General features: G+C 35.3%; 1 protein-coding gene across 1 annotated transcript in view; it reads left to right on the forward strand.

Annotated features, from left to right (window-relative positions):
• Positions 1-137: 137 nt before the first annotated feature.
• The window catches only part of OPRM1 (opioid receptor mu 1), an 84124-nt gene continuing 63330 nt past the window's right edge, over positions 138-20931 (forward strand). Inside the window, exon 1 of the mRNA XM_049114203.1 lies at positions 138-509. Coding sequence (XP_048970160.1) covers positions 217-509 — 293 coding nt within the window. The 5' untranslated portion in view covers positions 138-216. The remainder of the gene's footprint in view (positions 510-20931) is intronic.

Raw genomic sequence — 20931 nt, forward strand, 5'->3', positions numbered from 1 at the left:
TAAGGCGGAAGGGGGCTGCAAGCAGAAGATTATGTCAGATGCCCAGCTCTCCCCTTCTACCTGACGCTCCTCTCTGGCTGCACCAGGGCTGGTCTCTGTAAGAAATAGCAGGAACTGTGGCAGCGGCGAGAGGAGGCGGCCGAGACGCGTGGAACCTGAAAAAGTCTAGGTGCTCGCGTTCACCTCGTAGCGAAGTCCCAGACAGCCGTCAGCACCATGGACAGCAGCTCCGTCCCCACCAACGCCAGCAATTGCACTGATCCCTATACGCACGCTTCAAGTTGCTCCCCAGCACCTAGCCCGGGTTCCTGGGTCAACTTCTCCCACCTAGATGGCAACCTGTCCGACCCATGCGGTCCGAACCGCACCGAGCTGGGCGGGAGCGACAGCTCGTGCCCTCCGACCGGCAGCCCTTCCATGATCACGGCCATCACCATCATGGCCCTATACTCCATCGTGTGCGTGGTGGGTCTCTTCGGAAACTTCCTGGTCATGTATGTGATCGTCAGGTAAGGAAGGCGCCAGGGCTCCCACCAGAGACTTCAGCAGCTAATAGGGGCGTAAAGGGACACCTGATCCCCCAGGCAGCGTTTGGCGGGAGGATAAGAGAAGGGAGGTAAACAGGGGAGAATATGGGGGCGACGGTAGGTAGAGTGGTTGTTGTGAGTGCAAAAATCTACTTTTCTATTTTTCCCTCCATTGTTAAAGAACCAAAAATTTCAGAAACAGATAAGTTGCTTTAGTGGAAGATGTAAAGCTCTGCGGGGGGTGGGGGGATGTTCTGTCTTAGAGCTCACTTTCACTGAGCCAAGAGGGTTCTTGGACTCAGAATCCTACAGTCCCTTCCACAGGAGCTGTGGAAACAATAATTTGTGAATGATGGAAGAGAAATTCTAGTTAGTTTTCCTGATGAAGGGAAATCTCCTTTTCATGTCTGAAGTTGAACTTGAACATGCAACTTCCCTATCCCTGCTGGCTTCCAGGTACTTTGCTGCACCACAGCACCCCCCTCCATTCCCTTGTCACACTTGTCCTTGCCCCACTGTTCCTTCCATCCTGAGGCCACACTCATTGAGAAAGTTTTCTGTGGTAAACAGTGTTGCTTTGCAGGAACAAATATGACTGTTGTGTTGCCTAGACCATTTGGCAGTTGGCAGCTGCAGATCTGCTAGGGGAGTCACAAACTGAATTGAGAATAGATTAGTGTGGTTCAGGAGATCTGTAGGGCATGACTGTTTTCCAAATCCTCTGAAAGTGGGAACCAACTAGAAGTGACCTTAAACATCATAATTCTGGATTATAACTATCTTTAGGAACTTACAGTGGTTTCTCTGAAGGGAAAAAAGTGTCTTAATCAGTGAAATTTTTTGAAAAGAGTTTGTGGCTCATTTTCTTTCTACCTAGATACTCCAGGTTTATTTGGCAAAGAATGTGCAAGCTTTCAATATTAATTGAGATTAATGTAGACTGTGTTAGTGTTGGTGTGCATATTCAAATCCTACTTCTAATATGGAATACTATATATTCATTTTTGTTAAAGTAGAAAAATATTTTAACACTTTAAAATGGTTTCTAATTTGGGGTCTTCTTCCTACTACAGATTATATGTATGTAGTGAACATAGTATTTTCATATTTAGTTACAATATTCACTTCATCTATTCAGCAAGTACTGCAGGTTGTAATGGAGTTCCTTAATCATTTAACAATCATTTTTCCCCTTATGCTTTCCTGACCACGGTGCTGCAAGCTGCTTGTAATCGATTATTTCTCATATGTCTGATTTCCTTAATTAATAATTGTTAAAGAATAAAACTAATTTCTCTAATCTTTTGATGAGGAATAAGATAAGTAGTGTCTCTGAGAAAAGAGCACCATCTATTGAGAAGAAGGCTAACAACAGAAAGGAAAATGTAGGAAGGAAATCAATGGAGAATTTATTTTTGAAAACATTTACCGTGTATAATGAAATACAAAGACTCATATCAAAGATAAAAACCATGTCTCACATATTTACAGTTATGACAATAAAAATCATAATTAAAGGGTGACCTTATGAGAAGAAAATATATTTCTCATTTGTCCTAAGAAAATTCATAGAATCATAAGCTGATAGGGCTAGAAAGGACCCTAGAGTTTACCTATACCAGATGAGTAAACTGAGGCACAGAAAATATTAATGATTTCTTCAAGGATGGATAGTCATTAGTTCAATAACTGTATTAGTTCAATATAATATCTATCTTAGCCAGTATAATTTTCTTTTTATTAGAGTGGCAAATCATGATTTGAGTTAGTCCAACTAAAATAATAACAGAGTAGATTTAATTAGAAGTAATAATGTGGAAATAATAAAGTACCCTAAATTTATGTCTGAAATCCTGGAAAATAAATGATGAAGAGAAATTACCAAAGTGTGTAGAAATCCTGCTGTCTGAAACATAATCCTGTATTCCTTTTTATTGCTTCTTTTGGTATTTTCCTTCCTTGTTTTTTCTCCCTCCTAGTTTTATGCTTTTCTATAAAGAGAGTCAATAAAGCAGCAACTGGCTGTGAAATAAAAAGATTGGTCTTATTTCAGTGTTTAAGAGATTGCTGGTTGGGTGAGTTTATTTTAAAGGCATTACCTCTGACCTCTTAATGACTTGGAGGATAGTGACATTGCATCTTAGTGGGAACATGATATTATGCTTTTACTTCTCTGTACTGAAAGTTCTAACAAAATGCAGTATGATTTGAAAGGTCACCCAAACATATACCTATGGCACATTTGGTGTATAATTCCATACTTATGTAACCTTATGGTAATATGACAGTGACACAGAAAAATGAACAGTTTAGTGACCAATAAAGTGACGAAGAAAGCATTTGGAGATTGAGAATATATGTTTATTTAGCTTAGAATATTTAACTGGACTCCAAGCTGTGATGTTTTCACTACAAAATGATAGTTCAGAGATACTATTGCCTCTGTTTAAAAGATAAGTATAATGCTACATCTATTAAATTATTGAGGTGAAATGCTCACTTTCTGCTATTATTTAAAATTCAACAAATATTTTTGAATGGTCAAGTGCAGTTTATGGTCAAGTTACAGTTTTCTATCCAGATTAAGGTGATATTTATTAGAATGCTTTAATACCTCAAGTAAATTATGAATCTCAGATGACTATAGCAACCAAAACAACAAAGGTAACTGGTAATACAGATGCCATGATTAATACTTTTCTGCTCTGTGTCTCAACCCCATCATCATCATACCTTCATGAACAACATCATTAAATAGTATAAACTTAAATAGTATTCTTACACAGTGCTGTTCTAAGGAAATAAGGGAGGGAAAGAGATACCATCATATGATCTAAAGATTTAAAATCTAGATGTTAAATGATAAAAAATGTTGTAACTATTCATCACATGAAAACCTTTTCGATTTTAAAGAAAAAAATTACTTGCAAGATAATTATATAAAAATTACCACAGATTCTGAAAAGTATTGTGGTCAAATATTATAAAATGTTGCAATTATTTAAAAGGAGAGGACACTTTATTATTGTCAAGAATGTTTTCTAGGGGCACCTGACTGGCTCAGTGAGGAACATGCAACTCTTGATCTTGGGGTTGTGAGTTCAAGACCCATGTTGAGTGTGGAGATTACTCAAAAATCAAATCTTTAAAAAAAAAAGTTTTTTTAAAAAAATTAACCACAATGGTACACAAAGTTATGGCTACCAGGAATGTTTCACTTTTGAGAACACTTGACCAAATTGTAGAATTAACCATAAATATAAAAACTGATATCGTCCCACATGTATTTATTTTGGGAGATTTTTTTTCCAAAAAGACTTGTCCATATAGTCATGAACATGTTCTATGCACACATTGTTTAAAAAAAATAGAGAGAGTTGGAAACTGTTAGATCTTTATGAGCTGTGTAAACCATCCTTCCCATAAATTTTCAATGAATAGTGCCAAATGATACCTCCTTCATTTTTCAGATTATTTCTTAATTTGACTAGATGAATTCTCAATATGACTATCAGACCAGAGTATTTAAATATATGCAAGATGTTATTGTTATTTTTCTTTCACTAAAAGGTATCTCTGATTTTAAAGCCTTGCTCTATATACTAAATATTTGATTCGGGTTTAAATTACAAAATGATCAGTCATGCCTGATTGGAACAAAGCATAAGATTTTTTATTTCTTGTATAAGTAGCTGAGAAAATAAAGAATAACAATATTTTATCTAATTTAAGGTTATATATATATATATGTATGTATCTACAAATACATATATACATGTAAATTAATTTCAATGCATATGCCCCTGAATATGGTCACTAGTAATTTTCATTAAAAGAATGTTTATTCACAAAGTTCAAATACTAATAAAGTTCATTTTCTTTTTTCAAAACTAAAATATTCTAGTGAGAGAATGGATTTAAAGGGGAAAAAAATCTTGCTAAATAAAATCTGTCCTTAACATAATGGTATACATGAAAACATTAGAATTTAATTGTATTCCTTTCCCTGCACAATGGAGAGCTTCTAGTGCCATCTATTACAATTTCAACTTTAACTACTATTTTCCATACAGGTGCTAATTCTGTCAGAATAGTCTTCTTCAGTGCATCCCAAAAACAAAAGTTGTTTTTCATTGCCTCTGTTGTAAGTTGTGTCTCTGACATTTGTATAGTGTTATCACTGAGTTTCTTTTATTTTTTTCCTTTCTTTTAGAATGAACTATCTTATATTTCATGAAATATTTTCAACATTAAGGAATGCATAGAGAGTAACAGAAAATCCTTCACCTTTAAAAATTATATATAATTATAATAATTATAAATACTTCTAGTAATATATATTATACATAATAATATATATTGTTTATATACAATATATAATTATAATACATACGTTATATAATTATATATTATACAAAATAATTATATATAATAATATGTAATTTATAAATCATATTACATATATATAATATATATAAGAAACTTCCTCTCTTCTCTATTACACTGTCTTCCAGAGACTATTACTATTGTAAATTCAGTGGTTTTCTCTATTCACATACATATTTTTAAACTTTTATTTCTGATGTGTTTCCACAAACAAAATATAATATTTAAATATGTTCTTCAAACTTAACATATTAAACATTTATATTTTACATTAATGTTAGCAAACACAATTTCGCTATTTTCACAGAGTTGTTCTAGTTCCAGCAGATCAATGATAGAAACAAGATGCAAAACAAAAAAATAACTCTCCTTAATATTTTAACTTTTCTCTTAATCTCTGTTAAAAATTATTGTAAATATTTCTTTGCAAGTATTTTCCTGAACTAATATTTTCATTAATACTTAACTGCAATATTTGGGGAAAAACTTCTGGCAACTGCTACAGTAAGTTAATCTGTTCATAAATAAAGCTTAGGTATAATTCCTGTACTTCTACAAAGGAAATAAAAGTAATTGGTTCCTGACTACTTCAATATGTCATTCAAGTGATAAGTGCTAACAGTACTTACTTTGTTCAGTATTTTGAATATCTTAGAGAACTTTTTATAAATAAAAATCGAAAATAGGGATCCCTGGGTGGTGCAGCGGTTTGGCGCCTGCTTTTGGCCCAGGGCGCGATCCTGGAGACCCGGGATCGAATCCCACGTCGGACTCCCGGTGCATGGAGCCTGCTTCTCCCTCTGCCTGTGTCTCTGCCTCTCTCTCTCTCTCTGTTACTATCATAAATAAATAAATAAAAATTAAAAAAAAATCGAAAATATTATTTCTTCTAATATTCCACTTTAGATATTAATTGAAATAAAATTATTTTGGTCAGCAGGTGCAGATATATTGGTTTCCATAAATAATGTAAAACAACATAACATTTTAAAATATTTTAATGATAAATACCAAGACTAAATGTTGTGTGAAATTTTAAAATATGAGAATTTCATATTTTTAACCTTCATAAAGTTTAATGTCTATGAACTAAAATAATGATTTATGACAGTAGTCTCCAAACTTGTTTATAGACATAGACATTTACTTCAAGAACTCGTAAGCCAATATATAAAAGAGATCAAAGGAGCAATTCAGGATTAATCACCTGCTGGGACCGAAGAGTGCTTCTCAACTGTCACCCCCATCCTAACCACCATGCTGTCCCCAAGGTACCTTCATGGAATTTCTAGAGCTCCCTCATGCAATAGTTTAAAGCAATGGTTTTCATATTGTTTCAGACCTATGTTGTATCTCACCTCTCATCCTGCAGCTCACCTTTTACTTCAGTGATTGGTATGGCAGTCAGTTTTGCCTGGATATAACTTATTAACTCTCCACCCGAGCTAGCTCCTCCCTTGCCTTCAGCCCTGGAACTTCTCTGATTCCACCACTCTCCACAGAAACCAGCCTGGTACTAACGATTCAGAAAGTGTGAGGAAGTTACCACCCCATGAAACAACCCTTGACTGAGAAAGTGAGAGACTGGACAAATAGTCCCCTAAGCTTCCTTCTACCCTTGAGTATACAGTTCCAAGAAGCAGACCACAAAACACATTAGAAGCTCTGGTCCACGTTGTGTCCATTTCAAGAACATTATTTTCTTTCTTTCCTATTTCACTTCCCCATTTCACTTTCTATTACCCCAAAATGATTCACCTTCATACCTCTACTTCAAAATGATACACCTTCACACCAATTTCTGTTATTTTATAATCAGCTACAATGTGTTGGCACAGTAAAATCTGACTAATAAATGAGGCTTTACATACTCATAGAGTACAGATTTTTCTTAATAATTAAAAGTTCTTCTGAAAAATTTGCATAAGTAACCCATATTAAAACAATGAAGACAGTTCATGAGTCAAGCTTCTCCTTTTATTTGTTTTCCTGCCTCAGTATTCAGGAAAGTCTTTAGTACATTGTTACTTAATGGACAGGGAGTAGGCAACAGTCATGTGTAGTGTTCAGATTACTTCTTGAGTTCAAAGTGATGGTGGCAGTAGACTCTGATATGTAAAAGAAATAAAGCCTCCTGTGCCTTCTAACAAATTATTGGAAGACAAAAACTACCACCCCCCTCTCCACTGATTACAAGTTGTATAATAACTATAAGAGTTCTTATAATAACTAGGCTCAAAAAAATTTCAGGATCCTCAAAAAGAGCTGAAACAACAGATACAAGAAACCTCATATAATGAGTTTGTTCTAGTATCTCCTTTTCCTTAGCCATCTGTTCTTCCTTCAGTCCACTTTATTTGTTTCCCCATTAATTCTTCAGGTGAGGGTCCTTGAACCAATATAGACATCTAGAATGGAAAAGTCACATGTAAAAAGAATTGCTTTAGCTCAGGACCCCAAAAGTCAATTGTGGCTAAACTTCAAATTGTTCTGTGCCTCATTCTTCTCATCTGTAAAATGTGAGAATTAAACTAAAAATCTTGGAGTACTTTCTAGTACTAAGAATTCCTATGGCAACTTCAAGGACTATTTCTCCATAATTTATGCAGCTATATTATGTAGAGACAAAAGTAATGATTTACCAAATTAAATACTCTTAGTTTCAATTCCATCTTACTCTCTTGGATTCTAAATAAGTTCAAATGGATTCTGTCAGAGAGAAAATGCTGAGCTGCCAGTTTTGTGTTGGTCAGTTTATACCATGAACCAAACTGAAATCAAGAATCAAGCCTTTATTCACTTATGAGAGTATAAGCAAGACAGGAAACAGGAAAACGGTATCATCCCCCTAGTGTTCCATTTTTTCCCACAGAAAGGCACCAGGTTACATGTATGAGTATAGATGTGGCAAGGGGAAAGAGAGTAATCATCTTGCTGTACAGAGAGCTCCAAACAAACATATTTCATGGACCTGGGTTGAGAAGGAGGGAGAGGTGAAGGGATAGGAATGGGAAAGTATTGAGTCAGAGAGGAGAGGAGTTTCTTCAAGAACTCCTGATGAGTTCTCAGAAGAGTCACCTGGAAATAACCCCATCAAGGGCTCCTCAATAAGGATGCTCCAAATGCAGGCAGGTGGACTAGCAATGCATATTCATCTAAGAGCATGGTTGTTGAGGTGGAAGAGGGGCATGAGTCCTTGATTACAGCTCCCTCCAGACTATGTACCAAGTATGTTGTGAGGAGGGCAGCTTCTCCCCATGAAGTCTGCCAGGTAAGCCTTTGTAATTGCCTATGGTTGGGCCTCAAAGATCACACATAGGTTTTTGCCTGAATTCAGACCTCTCAGATTCAGCTTAAACCCTGACACCTCACTCCTCTCCTCTCCACTTATCTTTCTCTTTCTTCCCATCTAACTCCTCTCTCTTCCTGCCCCCTCCCTCTTTCTCATTCTTTTTTTAATTCTTTAAAGATTGTTTTAATATTTTCTTTCAGAAATTAATTATATTCTAGATGTTACATTATAAAGTAGAGTGGATAGGGCTCTCATACATGATGAAACCCTGGATGGGTCTGAATGAGAGAGAGATTATTCAGTTCTGGATATAAGTTTCTGCTCAGACAAGAATATTGTCAAGTACAGTTGTATGTTTTTTTTTAATTCAATCATGAGTTATCTTATTAGTTATATATAAGCAGGTGTCCTAAAGTGATTTAAATGGTAATCATTCATACTTACTAAAAATTATTCTTTATAATTTAAATTAATGTACAAATAAATTAAACCTGGGGCACCTAGGTGGCCCAGTCAGTTAAGCATCCAACTTTTGGTTTGGGATCAGGTTGTGATCTCAGGGTCATGGGATCCAGCCCTGCATCAGGCTCTACACTGAGCATGGAGTCTGTTTGAGTTTCTCTCCCACTCCCTTTGCTCCTCCTGCTGGTGCTTATTCTCTAAATAAATCAATCTTTTTAAAAAATAAAAAAGGGGGCACCTGGGTGGAGCAGTTGGTTAAGCATCTACCTTCAGCTCAAGTCATGATCCCAGGATTCTGGGATCAACCCCCGCATCAGGCTCCCTGCTGCCTGTTGGGGAGTCTGCTTCTCCCTCTCTCATTCTCTGCCCATCCCTCTGCATGTGCTCCCTCACGCTCTGTCTCTCTGTGTCAAATAAATAAATAAAATCTTTTAAAAATTAAAATAATAAAAAGAAATAAATCAAACCAACCTAATACATCCACTGTCTTCAAATATGCTACATATTAACTTTTTCTATAGTTTTTTCTTTACTTTTTCTATTTTCTCCTATCTACTTTTTCTAATGAAATCCTTCTTATTCTTTGAGTCTAAATTTATGTACTTAAGCCACGTACTTTTCTTTGCAGCCTCCCCATGGTACTTCTACAACCAAGTTCCCTAAAGTGTAACCCATGATAAAGTCTCCGATTGTGAAAAATCTGGGCATTTTCTCATGCCTTTACAAAATGTCACTTCATAATCCTTGAAGACTTGATGTACAACTCTCTGTGGTAACTAGGAAATTAGAATATCTCAACAGAACCATGCATCTTTGAAGTATTTTGCAATTCAAAGTTTTCAGCATTTCAAGTTTACCTCAAAATATTCAGATGTAAATTATCATTCAGACAATCCTCTGAATTCACTGCTTTGTTCATGGGTATTTAGCTTTTGTAACTTTAGTCATGAAAATTGATCTGTAGCAATGGATTAATATCAACAGATCATAAATTCACACACATATACACAAATAAATAAATAGATAAATAAATAAATTCACATACATACATAGATAGATTGATAGGTAATAGATATGTAAGTCCAAAAACTTTAAATAGGAAATAGATTGAACACTTATGATTGAAATACAGAAAGTAAAATTTTAAAGAGAAAAAAAATAAGAAGTGAATACAGTCAATTCTCATTATTCGTGGTAGTTATGTTCTATAAAGTCATTGTGATTAGTAAATTAGAGAAAACTGAATATTTGCCTCTATGGGAGATGCAGAGTTAGGTTTCTATGATCCTCTAGTCTCATTTTCATCAATTAATAAAAACATAACTATCTGTTATTTGTGGTTCTGTTTAAAGGCAACTATTTAAATGTATATTATTGATTCATTAACAATGAATGCATGATCAAGAGTATTATAATTAATGCCTGCATAAAGCACATCTAAGATATCTACTTTCTCCATCAGACATCACTACTGTCTTGTACTTAGAAACATCAGACAGTACTTCAGCACTCTATTTGGGATCCATTTTAAACAATGAGATCACACACAAAAAAAACACCCACAAAAATGCTCTAAATGTTTCATTAAATAAGAGGATTCCCCTTTACCCACATCCTTGCAAAATCTCTCATTTCCTGACTTGTTAATTTTATCCATTCTGACTGATATAAGGTGGTAGTTCATTGTGGTTTTCATTTGTATTCCCCTGATATGGAGTGATATTGAACATTTTTTCATGCATCTGCTGCCCATTTATGTCCTCTTTGGAGAAGTGTCTGTTTATGTCTCCTGCCATGTCTTGACGAGATTATTTGTTTCTTGAGTGTTGAGTGTGATAAGTTCTTTATAGGTTTTGGATACTAGCCCTTTATCTCATAAGACATTTGCAAATATCTTCTCCCATTCAGTAGAATGCCTTTTGGTTTTGTCAACTTTTCCTTTGCTGTGCAAAAGCATATCTTGTGAAGTCTCAATAGTTCATTTTTGCTTTTGTTTCTCTTGCCTTTGAAGACATGCTACACTGCTAGTGGGAATGCATACTAATAGAATCACTGTGGAAAAAAAAGTATGGAGGTTTGTCTAAAAGTTAAAAATAGAGCAATCCTATTGACCCAGTAATTATACTACCTAGTATTTACTGAAGGCTACGAACATAATGGTATGAAAGGACACTAGATAACATTATACAGTTATATAATTATATATAGCAGCCATGGTTATATATACAACAATATTATATATATATATATATATATTTCTCAGCCATCAAAAAGGATGAAATCTTACCATTTGCAATGACATGGACGGAACTAGAGGTATTATGCTAAGTGAAATAAGTCAATCATAGAAAGAGAATTATCATATGATTCCACTCATATGTGGAATTTATGAAACAAAATAGAGGATCATAGGGGAAGGGAGGGAAAAATAAAATAAGATAAAATTAGAGAGGGAGACAAACCATAAGAAACTCTTAACTGTAGGAAACAAAAGGAAGGTTGCTGTAGGGGAGGTGGGAGGAAGAATAGATTGGGTGGTATGCATTAAAGATGGCACTTGATGTAATGAGCACTGGGTATTATACGCAGGTGAATGAATCACTAAGCTCTACCTCTGAAAGCAATAATACACTATATGTTAATTCAATTTAAATTTAAAAAATAATTTAAAAATTTTAAAAATAATTAATAATTAAAAATAAATAAATAAATAAATAAATAAATAATAGAAAAATAAATAGACCTCAGAAAGGAGACATTTCCAGTCTGAGAGCCAAAATGGGAGAGCAGAGTATTGCTTTGACCTCAGCTGAGAACTTGCCCATTAGTGTAACTCAAATTTTTCATCACTGTACGTATTTACAAATGACCACAAAAGCCCATGAGTATAGATTTTTAGGGTTAAAATAGATTTAGCATATAAGTTTGTTTGCAAATACAGAATCCACTTATAATAAGGATTGACTATAGATGCAAATGTTTTCTAAGGAAATATTTTAAAAACTGTATTTCCATTTTCATTTGTCTCCAGGTATCTTTCTTTTCTCCTTTGATTTCTCTGCTGACCAATTGGTTATTGAGTAGCATGTTACTTAATATCCACATATTTAATTTTTTTTCTAGTTTTTTTTCCTGTAAATGATTTCAAGTTTCAAACCATTGTGGTCAGAAAATATACTTGATAATTATTTCAATCATTTTAAATTTATTGAGACTGTTTTGTTGCCTAACATATCTATCCTCAAGAATGTTCCATGTGCACTAGTATTCTACTGCTTTTGAATGGAATATTCTGTATGTATTTATTAAGTCCATCTGGTCTAATATATCATTTAAAGCTAATTTTTTCTTACTGATTTCTGTCTGAATGATCTATTCATTGATATAAGTGAAATAAAGTCACCTACTATTATTATATTGCTTCCATGCTCTCCTTTTTTTGTCTGTTAATATTTGCTTTATATATTTAGGTGTTCCTATGTTGAGTGCATAAATATTTACAACGTTGTATCCTCTTGTTGGATTGACCTCTTTATCATTATGTAATGCCCTTCTTTTTCTGTTACTTCAGTCTTTTTTAAAAGTCTATTTTTCCTGGTTTAGGTATAGCTACACCAACTTTCTTTTTGCTCCCATTTGCATGAGTCATTTTTTTTAATCTTTTTTTTTTTTTTTTTTTTTTTTTATGATAGTCACAGAGAGAGAGAGAGAGAGAGAGGCAGAGACACAGGCAGAGGGAGAAGCAGGCTCCATGCACCGGGAGCCCGATGTGGGATTCGATCCCGAGTCTCCAGGATCCCGCCCTGGGCCAAAGGCAGGCGCCAAACCGCTGCGCCACCCAGGGATCCCCGAGTCATTTTTTTCCATCCCTTCACTTTCAGTCTCAGTATATCCTTTGATCTGAAGTGAGTCTCTCAGGCAGCCCAGGTAGCTCAGTGGTTTAGCACCGCCTTCAGCTGGAGGCCTGACCCTGGCGACCCAGATCAAGTCCCACCTCAGGCTCCCTGCATGGAGCCTGTTTCTCCCTCTTCCTGTGTCTTTGCCTCTCTCTCTGTGTGTGTCTCTCACGAATAAATAAAGTTCTTAAAAAAAATGAAGTGAATCTCCTATAGGCAACATAAAGATGAGTTTAATTTTCCTTATCCATTCAGCCACTCTATGTCTTTTGATTGGAAAATTTAATCTATCTACATTTAAAATAATTATTGATAGGCATATGCTTTTGCCAATGTAGTTGATTGTTTTCTGATTATTTTGTAATTCCTCTCTATTTCTTTTCTACTTGTTTCCCTTGTGATTTAGTGAGTTTCTCTAATGTTATGTCTATATTTTTTCTCACTTTTTATGGTGTATCTACTATAGATTTTTGCTTTGTGGCTCACATATTACATCCTAAATATTTAACAGTCTACTTCAAGCTAGTAGCATTTTAAGTCTGAGCATATTCTAAAAATTCTATATTTTTACTCTCCCCCTATGTGTACTGTTTTTAATACCACATTTTGCATCTTTTATTTTGCATATCCTTTAACTATTATAATTATACTACTTTTTTTCTATTTACCTCCATGTTAGCTTTGTAAGTGGTTAATCTACTACATTTACTCTATATTTGCATTTACCAGTGAGATTTTTACTTTCATATATTCTCTTGTTACTAATTAGGGCATTTTCTTTTCAGCTTAAAGAAATATCTTTGACATTTCTTGTAAGGTCAGGTTAGCGTTGACAAACTCCTTGAGTATTTGTCTGGAGAACTCTTTATCTCTCCTTTGGTTCTGAATAATAACCTTGCTGGGTAGAATATTCTTGGTTGGAAGCTTCTTCTTGTCAGCACTTTGAACATATCATGCCACTCTCTTCTGGCCTGCAAAATTTCCACTGAGAAATAATTGATAGTCTTATGGGTGTTCCCTTGTATATAACAAGTTGTTTTTCTCCTGATGCTGTTATATTTCTTTATATATATTGTTGACATTCTAATTAAAATGTGTTTTAATGTGATCACTTTGGGTTCATCCTATTTGGAACTCTTTTTGCTTCCTGGACCTGGATGTCTATTTCCTTCACCAGGGAACTTTTCAGCCATTATTTCTTTAAAAAACTTTCTACCTCTTTCTCTCTCTTCTCCATCTGGGACCTCTGTATGCAGATATTATTTTTCTTGGTATATCCCATGGGTCCTCTAAACTGTTTTCACTTTGTTTATTTTTTTTCCTTTTACTTTAAACCTCTGATCAGATGATTTCCACTATCTTCCAGGTTGCTGATCCATTCTTCTTTTTCATCTAGTCTGCTGTTGCACCCCTCCAGTTTATTTTTCAGTTCAGTAATTGCATTCTTCAGCCCTATGACCTTTGTCTGATATCTTGTTATATTTTCTATATCTTTATTGAAGTTCTCATTGTGTTCATCTATTCTTCCCCTAAGTTCGGTGAGAATTTTTATGACCATTACTTAGAACTTTTTATTGTGTAGATAACCTATCTTTATTTAATTAAGTTTTTTTGAGGTTTTTATCTTATTCTTTCATTTGCAACATATTCTTCTGTGTCTTCATTTTGCTCAGTTCTCTGTTTCTATTTATTAAATGAATAAATGCTGCCCTCAAGTCTTGAAAGAGTGCCTTGTATAGGAGATGAACTTTATCATTCAACCGTGGCCTTGGTTTTGGTTGTTTCTAAGACATCTTTGATTATCTAAGAAGTCTGATTTGCTTTTGATGAGCCCCAGTTTTTGACAGTGTGCAAAGACCTGTCAGTGTTCCAAAGGGATGGATCTCACATGGTGCCTCATTTTAGGCTAATTGCAAGCCAGATCATCAGATAGCAGCTTTTAAGATAGATAGATAGATAGATAGATAGATAGATAGATAAATAGATGATAGATAGATAGATAGATAGATAGATAGATAGATAGATGATAGATAGATAGATAGAGTCTTGTGGATCTGATCATAAATCTTGTTGACTTCTAGACCAGGAGATCTGGATGTGTCTCCTTACCAACATTTTCAAAAAATGTGGCTTTAGTCATTGTATAAGCTCATTTCAGGGATGCATCAGTGAGCTGTTGCAAGGCCAAGGGAGGGCTCTAATATGGTATATCCCTGCCCACAATCCCTGGGAACACATCTGTAGCATCTGGATCTGTGGCAAACCTGAAGTCTGCCCCTCAGGCTGAAGCTCCAGGACAAAATAAAGGCATTTTTTTCCATAAAGACTGGGAATGTGTGTCAGTCTGCTGTTTATGCATTACCCTAGAGATGGTAGCCTGCCAAGGACTGTCTCCCTGATTATTTCAGACCCATAAGGCACAGAAACAAAATCCTCATTGGTCACCAGAGCCCACCATTTAAGGGGCATGCCCTATGTGGGCTGTGCTTATCCATAACCTATAGTGAGGCAGACTGTGGTTGTGACACATGGAGACTGGAGCAAGAAGCCCACAGTTCAGGTGCAATGTGAGGTACTTGACTGCCCAGCTGTGGTGCATGAGGGCAAGTCACTCAGCAACTATGGTGTGGTGTGAAGGGATGGGGCACTCACACCGGACCTAGAAGGCCAGGAGACAAGTGTGAAAAATGATACCCACTAGCCCCAGTATCAATAAGGCAGAAGGTGAATGCAAAAATGGCACCTGCCAGCACCTCCATCCCTAGAGAGACTCCCAACAGGTTCTCACCTGTCTAGAAGATGCTTTAAGGTTAACAAATAAGTCTCCTCATATGGTTTAATCACCTTTCAAATTGTTGCTTTTGTACTGAGTTTCCATGTGAGTGGGTCTGTGCTGGCCCTATACCCTATGGTTCTCCAGGAGGCAGGCCCTTTTTGTTTTTAAGGCCAAACTCTTTGAGGGCTAATTTGGTGCACTTCCCATGGGTTAAGTTGCCTGATTTGGGATACAAACCCCCCAATCCTTGGAGATAAGCTCTGTATTATGAGATCCCTCCTGACTGCAGGTCACCACACCTGGAGTGGGGTTTCTTGCAAGACCGTGTCTCTGCCTCTCCCACCCATATTGATGTGTTCTCTTTATCTTTTGTTGAGGAGTCAGCTAGCTAGTTCAGCTAGCTTTCAGGTCCTTTTCGGAGGTAATTGCTCCATATATAGCTGTGGGTTTGTTTTATTTGTGGGAGGAGGTGAGTTCAGGATCTTCCTATGCCACCCTCTTGAGCCCTCCTTCCCCTAGACAATTGGCAATATTCATTACCACCCTTAGCCAGTGATTAGGGAGTAAGTGCTTAGAAAATAGCATTGCTGGAAAGTTTCCCTCAATTGGACATGCTTTGTGGTTATCTTAAATCAGTGCAATTTTCTAGGCTTTCTCACAGTATTTTCATCTTCAACTATTTGAAGCTTTCAGGAAAAATTGAAACTGTCATCCATAAATTCATATTAACTTCTTAGCAAATACAAAATCTTCCCTCAAAGACACCTAAGGCTGCACACCAGACACTACACCCACCCCCATGCACCCAGCTGGTGACTGGCAGCTTCATTTCACTCACCCTCTCACTATGCCCTTTCAAGTACAAAAGCTCATTGCTTGGATTTTTTCTTTTCTTTTCTTTCTAATTTATGTAACTTGCTCATTTAAAAAAAATTGCTTTCTACAGTTTGCAAAGTTTACCTTGAAAGATGTTATCCCTTGGATTTTGGTATTCAGACTTGCTAGCCAGATAAAAAGAAACACCAGTTAGGCCAAACTATTCTGTGGTGTTTGTAATCCCATGGTTTCTTGTCCATGGTTTTGCTCAATGATTTTTTTTTCTCAATGATTTTCTAAAGATTCACGGAACTCTCTTGTCTGCCTGACACATATTTAATACAGTCCCCATATGTCTCCAAACTCTACGTTGAAGAGTTGTTCTCAGAGAAAACTTTCTGGCATGTACAGGAATTCTTTAGATTAGCCAGATAGCCACTGGGTATAAGTTTGCAAGGGCAGCAAAGTTGAGAGATTTAACTGGGTGATATACAGTCCAGCTAAAAAATTCTGTAGTTCCAAGAACCACTTATGTGAGAATTAGATCTATATTCTACTGAGAAACTCAGGTTAAAATAAATAATAACATGTGAGTTTCCTTCCAATTAACTCGTGGAACATTGGAACTATTGCATACATCTTTGCAAGATGCTTAGACATGTAGAAGAAGACCTCCCAAATCATCCATTCCAGTGGTGCTCAATCTTGGTTACACATCAGCACCACCTAGGAAGCCTTAAAAAAAAGGAAGCCCACCTCCAGCTAAGATCAAGGTTAATTAAATCAGAATCTCTGGGGGTGTTTTGGACATAGGCCTTTTAATGTCCAGCCAAGATTAAGAGGCACAGATCTGGTCCAACCTATTCATTTTATGTATGGGAAAACTGAAGCTTATTTGTCTAGGAGGCTTCAGGGGTTTGTACATATGCCTTAATTCTCTGAACTTTAAGAAGCTATTTATAGAGTAAGTAGTATGTTAAATTACCTCTCAGAAAAGCTAAAGCTTGAGGTGTTTTCAAAATTTCCTTAAAATTAACCAATTGGCTCTCTTCATTATAGGTATAGTGGAGTGGACAGAGTGCTGAACCTGGAATGAGAAGACTCATGTTTGAATATCTTCCCCTTGCCAATTAACATTCAGCATTCAACCTCCTTAAATCTTATTAGCTAACCTTTACTAAAGAAATAATAACCATATTCAATCTCACATGGATTTTAGGCCCAAATTAGACAAGATATATAGAAGTGTGTGATAAACACTAAAAGTGCTATATGAGAGTAAAAAATTTTGTTTTTGTTCCTCTTGTACTGTGAATTCATCTTTCTTCCCACTAGGCTCACACCATGAGCATGTGGGATCTCAACAATCAGTCCTTTCCTTTCTCATAGGTCAAATATATTACCCACTATATTTTGAAATACAGTTTATCTTTTTGGAATCAGAATTTCTGCAGAGGCAAAGCAAGGCATTGCATGAGTGTCACTATTGTCATTCCTTTCTTCATTCCAATAAACTCCTTCCCAATGCTGGATCATTCCAAAATCATCTTGTTGATTATCATGATGATGCTAAGAAAATTTTAAAAACAGAGAAGTGCAATTTACTTGGTTCTTTATTGATAAGTCTTTTTACATTGTCCGTTGAATAAATTCAGTGGGTAAAAAATACGCAAACAAATTATTTTGAGAAGAAAATAGCTATTTTGTTACTTAAATTGGTATTATAGCCAAAGCATCTAAAGCAGAATTTAAGTCTAAATCCTGATTGCATGTGATGAAACTCCTCTTTAGTCAGCAGCATTGTTTATTTGAATTAGAAGAAATAATTTACAATAATGGTGTTCTCGAACACTAACTTTGGAAATTTAGACATTTAGAATTCCATCTCTGGGAAGAGAGTACTAGCTTCTTTTATGAGTCTGACTCACTAATCACAGTAAAATTGGTCAAAAAGGTGGAGTTCTTCATGATGAATGTATTAATGATACAGTGAGTTTGTATGTCTATTGCTAACACCTTCATAATGTATTTTTTCAGAACTTGCAAAGCAATGCCTGTAAATGTCCTAAGGGTAGTAAATTGTATAAACAAGCAACCACAGGTACAAAAACAACATCCATGGGACTTAGTGTCCCTGAGAATTAAGACTATTCCAAGTATAAAAGCTGTGAGAAACAAGATCAATGAAAGGGAAGGTCTTCTTTGTTTCTGAGCATTTATCCACTGAAACACTGGGTTCAGTGCCAATGAGAGATTGAGCATTTTGCGGGGGAGTATTAAATGTTAATTGGAAAATGCTGCCAGCAGTATAACCTGAACATCAGAACCTGATTGTGCCTGCCAAGAACAAGGGAAATTATTATAGACATTATAATTTCATACTTATCCAGCCCCCATTGCCTATGAAAAGGCAAACACATGAGTTGAATGAAATTAAGTATGAATGTGCTTCTGACGATGCTGGTGATGATCCAGGGCCACCAAAATAAGAGGTCTTGTTAAAATCAGACAGGGTAAATTGAAATCCCACAGTCTTTCCTTCTGAAAACAAAAGAAAGCTTATTTAACTTCTTCATAAAATAAACAAAACATATATATATATAATAAAGATTATACTTTATAATTTTAAGAGATCTTAATTTTTTTCATTACATTGGCTGATTTGAATTTCATAAAGTTTTTGCAACCATAAACAGGGAAAAAATTGTTAACTAGATTAATACTAAAGAGGATGAAATTAGGGCTCATGGATTTATTTGCTATGCTTGTGGGACACCAACCATGTAAAAAGAATTCTCCTAGGGACTCCAGATATATCAGTGAGAAAATTGATATAGTCTTCCCTGTCCCGAAAAGTACAGTCTAGTGGAGAAGAAAATTAAACCATTTCACCATTTGATAAATGCCAAGGATAGGACTATAACAACTAACCTATCTATGTTCTTCAACCTCACTATCAGGCAAACACTATTCCCAAGCTTATTAACAATCAATTAGTATAGTTCTTTATCACCAAGCCCAGCAATGTAGTAACTCCTGATTTGAGTGTTTATTCACTTTTCCAAATTTTTTAAAGTATTATTTATGTCTCAGAGACAAGATAGAGAAATGTGAGAGGACAGGGCCCCTGGTTAATTTAAGAAAACTATGAAAGAGAATCTTATTAACCATAATTTATAAGTATTTCTTTAAGCAGGTATTGTAAACATTTTACAAATAATAAGGACAGCGCAGTGGAACAATAGAGTCCTGAATGAATAGATTGCAGAGGAAGAAAAAAAATCTCAAGAATCATTGCTTTAGGAGATTCACTACTGTCACTGGACTATAACTATGGCCAGTCTCCTTCTGAATATCCTGTAACATGCACACAGGCAGTGGAAAGCTCAAACTGGAAGTCAGAAAGGAAGCTTCTGTTCTTTAAAATTACTATCTTTTTTGCGAAATTTAGGATATATGTTTCAAAGGAAAAATTGATGCCATCCTTTGAAAAGGATTATTTCTCTGAACAAAGCAGATATTTCCTGCATGAAAATAAATAGGTCACATTTCCACAAAAGACGTTACTACGTGAGTCGATGCCAAAAGTATACATTAAAATACATGAACCACACTAATGATCATTTCCACAAGAGTACTATTTCCTCAACAATTTAGAAACTCGAAATAATAACACATGAACAAATGAATTAACATGCCATCTACACACTCTTGGTTTGATTGTCTCTTACAATATATATCTTGTATAAAGTTATATGCCTTCTGCTCTACCAAAAATTTAATTCTGGTACAGTGATAGAAATCATGCTTTGGTGTAATTGAGATGTTTTGTTCACATAGTTGTTTGAAGTTAAGCTTATACATAAAACATAATATACTAGTCAGCCTTCTAGCTAAAATAGATGATGTCATGAAACTTAACAAGCTAAAACATTCTGGAGAGATATAACTGATTATATAAAAATATAGAATATATTTTTATATAAATAAAAAAGAAAGAATATAGTTGTGTCTTATTAGATTAATCATCGGTCAGGATGCATCTTTAGCACACATGAGAAATACTACAAACAATGTTAGTATAAGCAAAACAGAAGTAACACTTTTATGAACATTTACCAGTATCTTATCAGAGAATAGTATCAGCCTCATTAAATTCAAAAACCACAAGCAGCATACCCATCCTTGTAGCTAACATTTGTTGAAAGTTACTACCCGTTAGACTCCATGTTAACAATCCTTAAATGAACCATTTTTTTAAATTTTCATCATTAAGCCATCTAAGGAAGTTACTAATTATATTCCAAGTTTTACAAAAGAGAAAAATAGAACTAAGAAAATGTATATAAGAAGTCCAGATTTGTCCAGCTAATAATGATAGAACCAAGATCTGAATCAAGATCTATATGATCCTAAAACTTAACTTTCAAAATTGTTATGTTTAATTGCATCAAGACAAGATTTTCAAGCCAGTTATGGAGGCTTCATCAGGATGGCTGATTAGTCTTTTATTCTACATCATATTTCCAACAGCATCTCCTAATTGACAAGCTAGTCATGATTTTCCCTTGGTGGATAGGCTGTGCCCCCATTGAAATGGAAATGAAGCAAAGAGAAAACTTGTGTCCTTAAGGGTCTAAATCTGGAGTTTCTCCTTAATATTGGGCTATGACACATTGAAGTGAACTTATACCTTTGGACTAACTGAATCTAGGTCTCTGAGTCTACCTTTCAACAGAAAGCTTTCAACTGAAAGGTAGACTGATTAGTTCTGAT

The sequence above is a fragment of the Canis lupus genome, chromosome 1 (genome assembly GCF_003254725.2).
Source record: "Canis lupus dingo isolate Sandy chromosome 1, ASM325472v2, whole genome shotgun sequence".
NCBI lineage: Eukaryota > Metazoa > Chordata > Mammalia > Carnivora > Canidae > Canis > Canis lupus.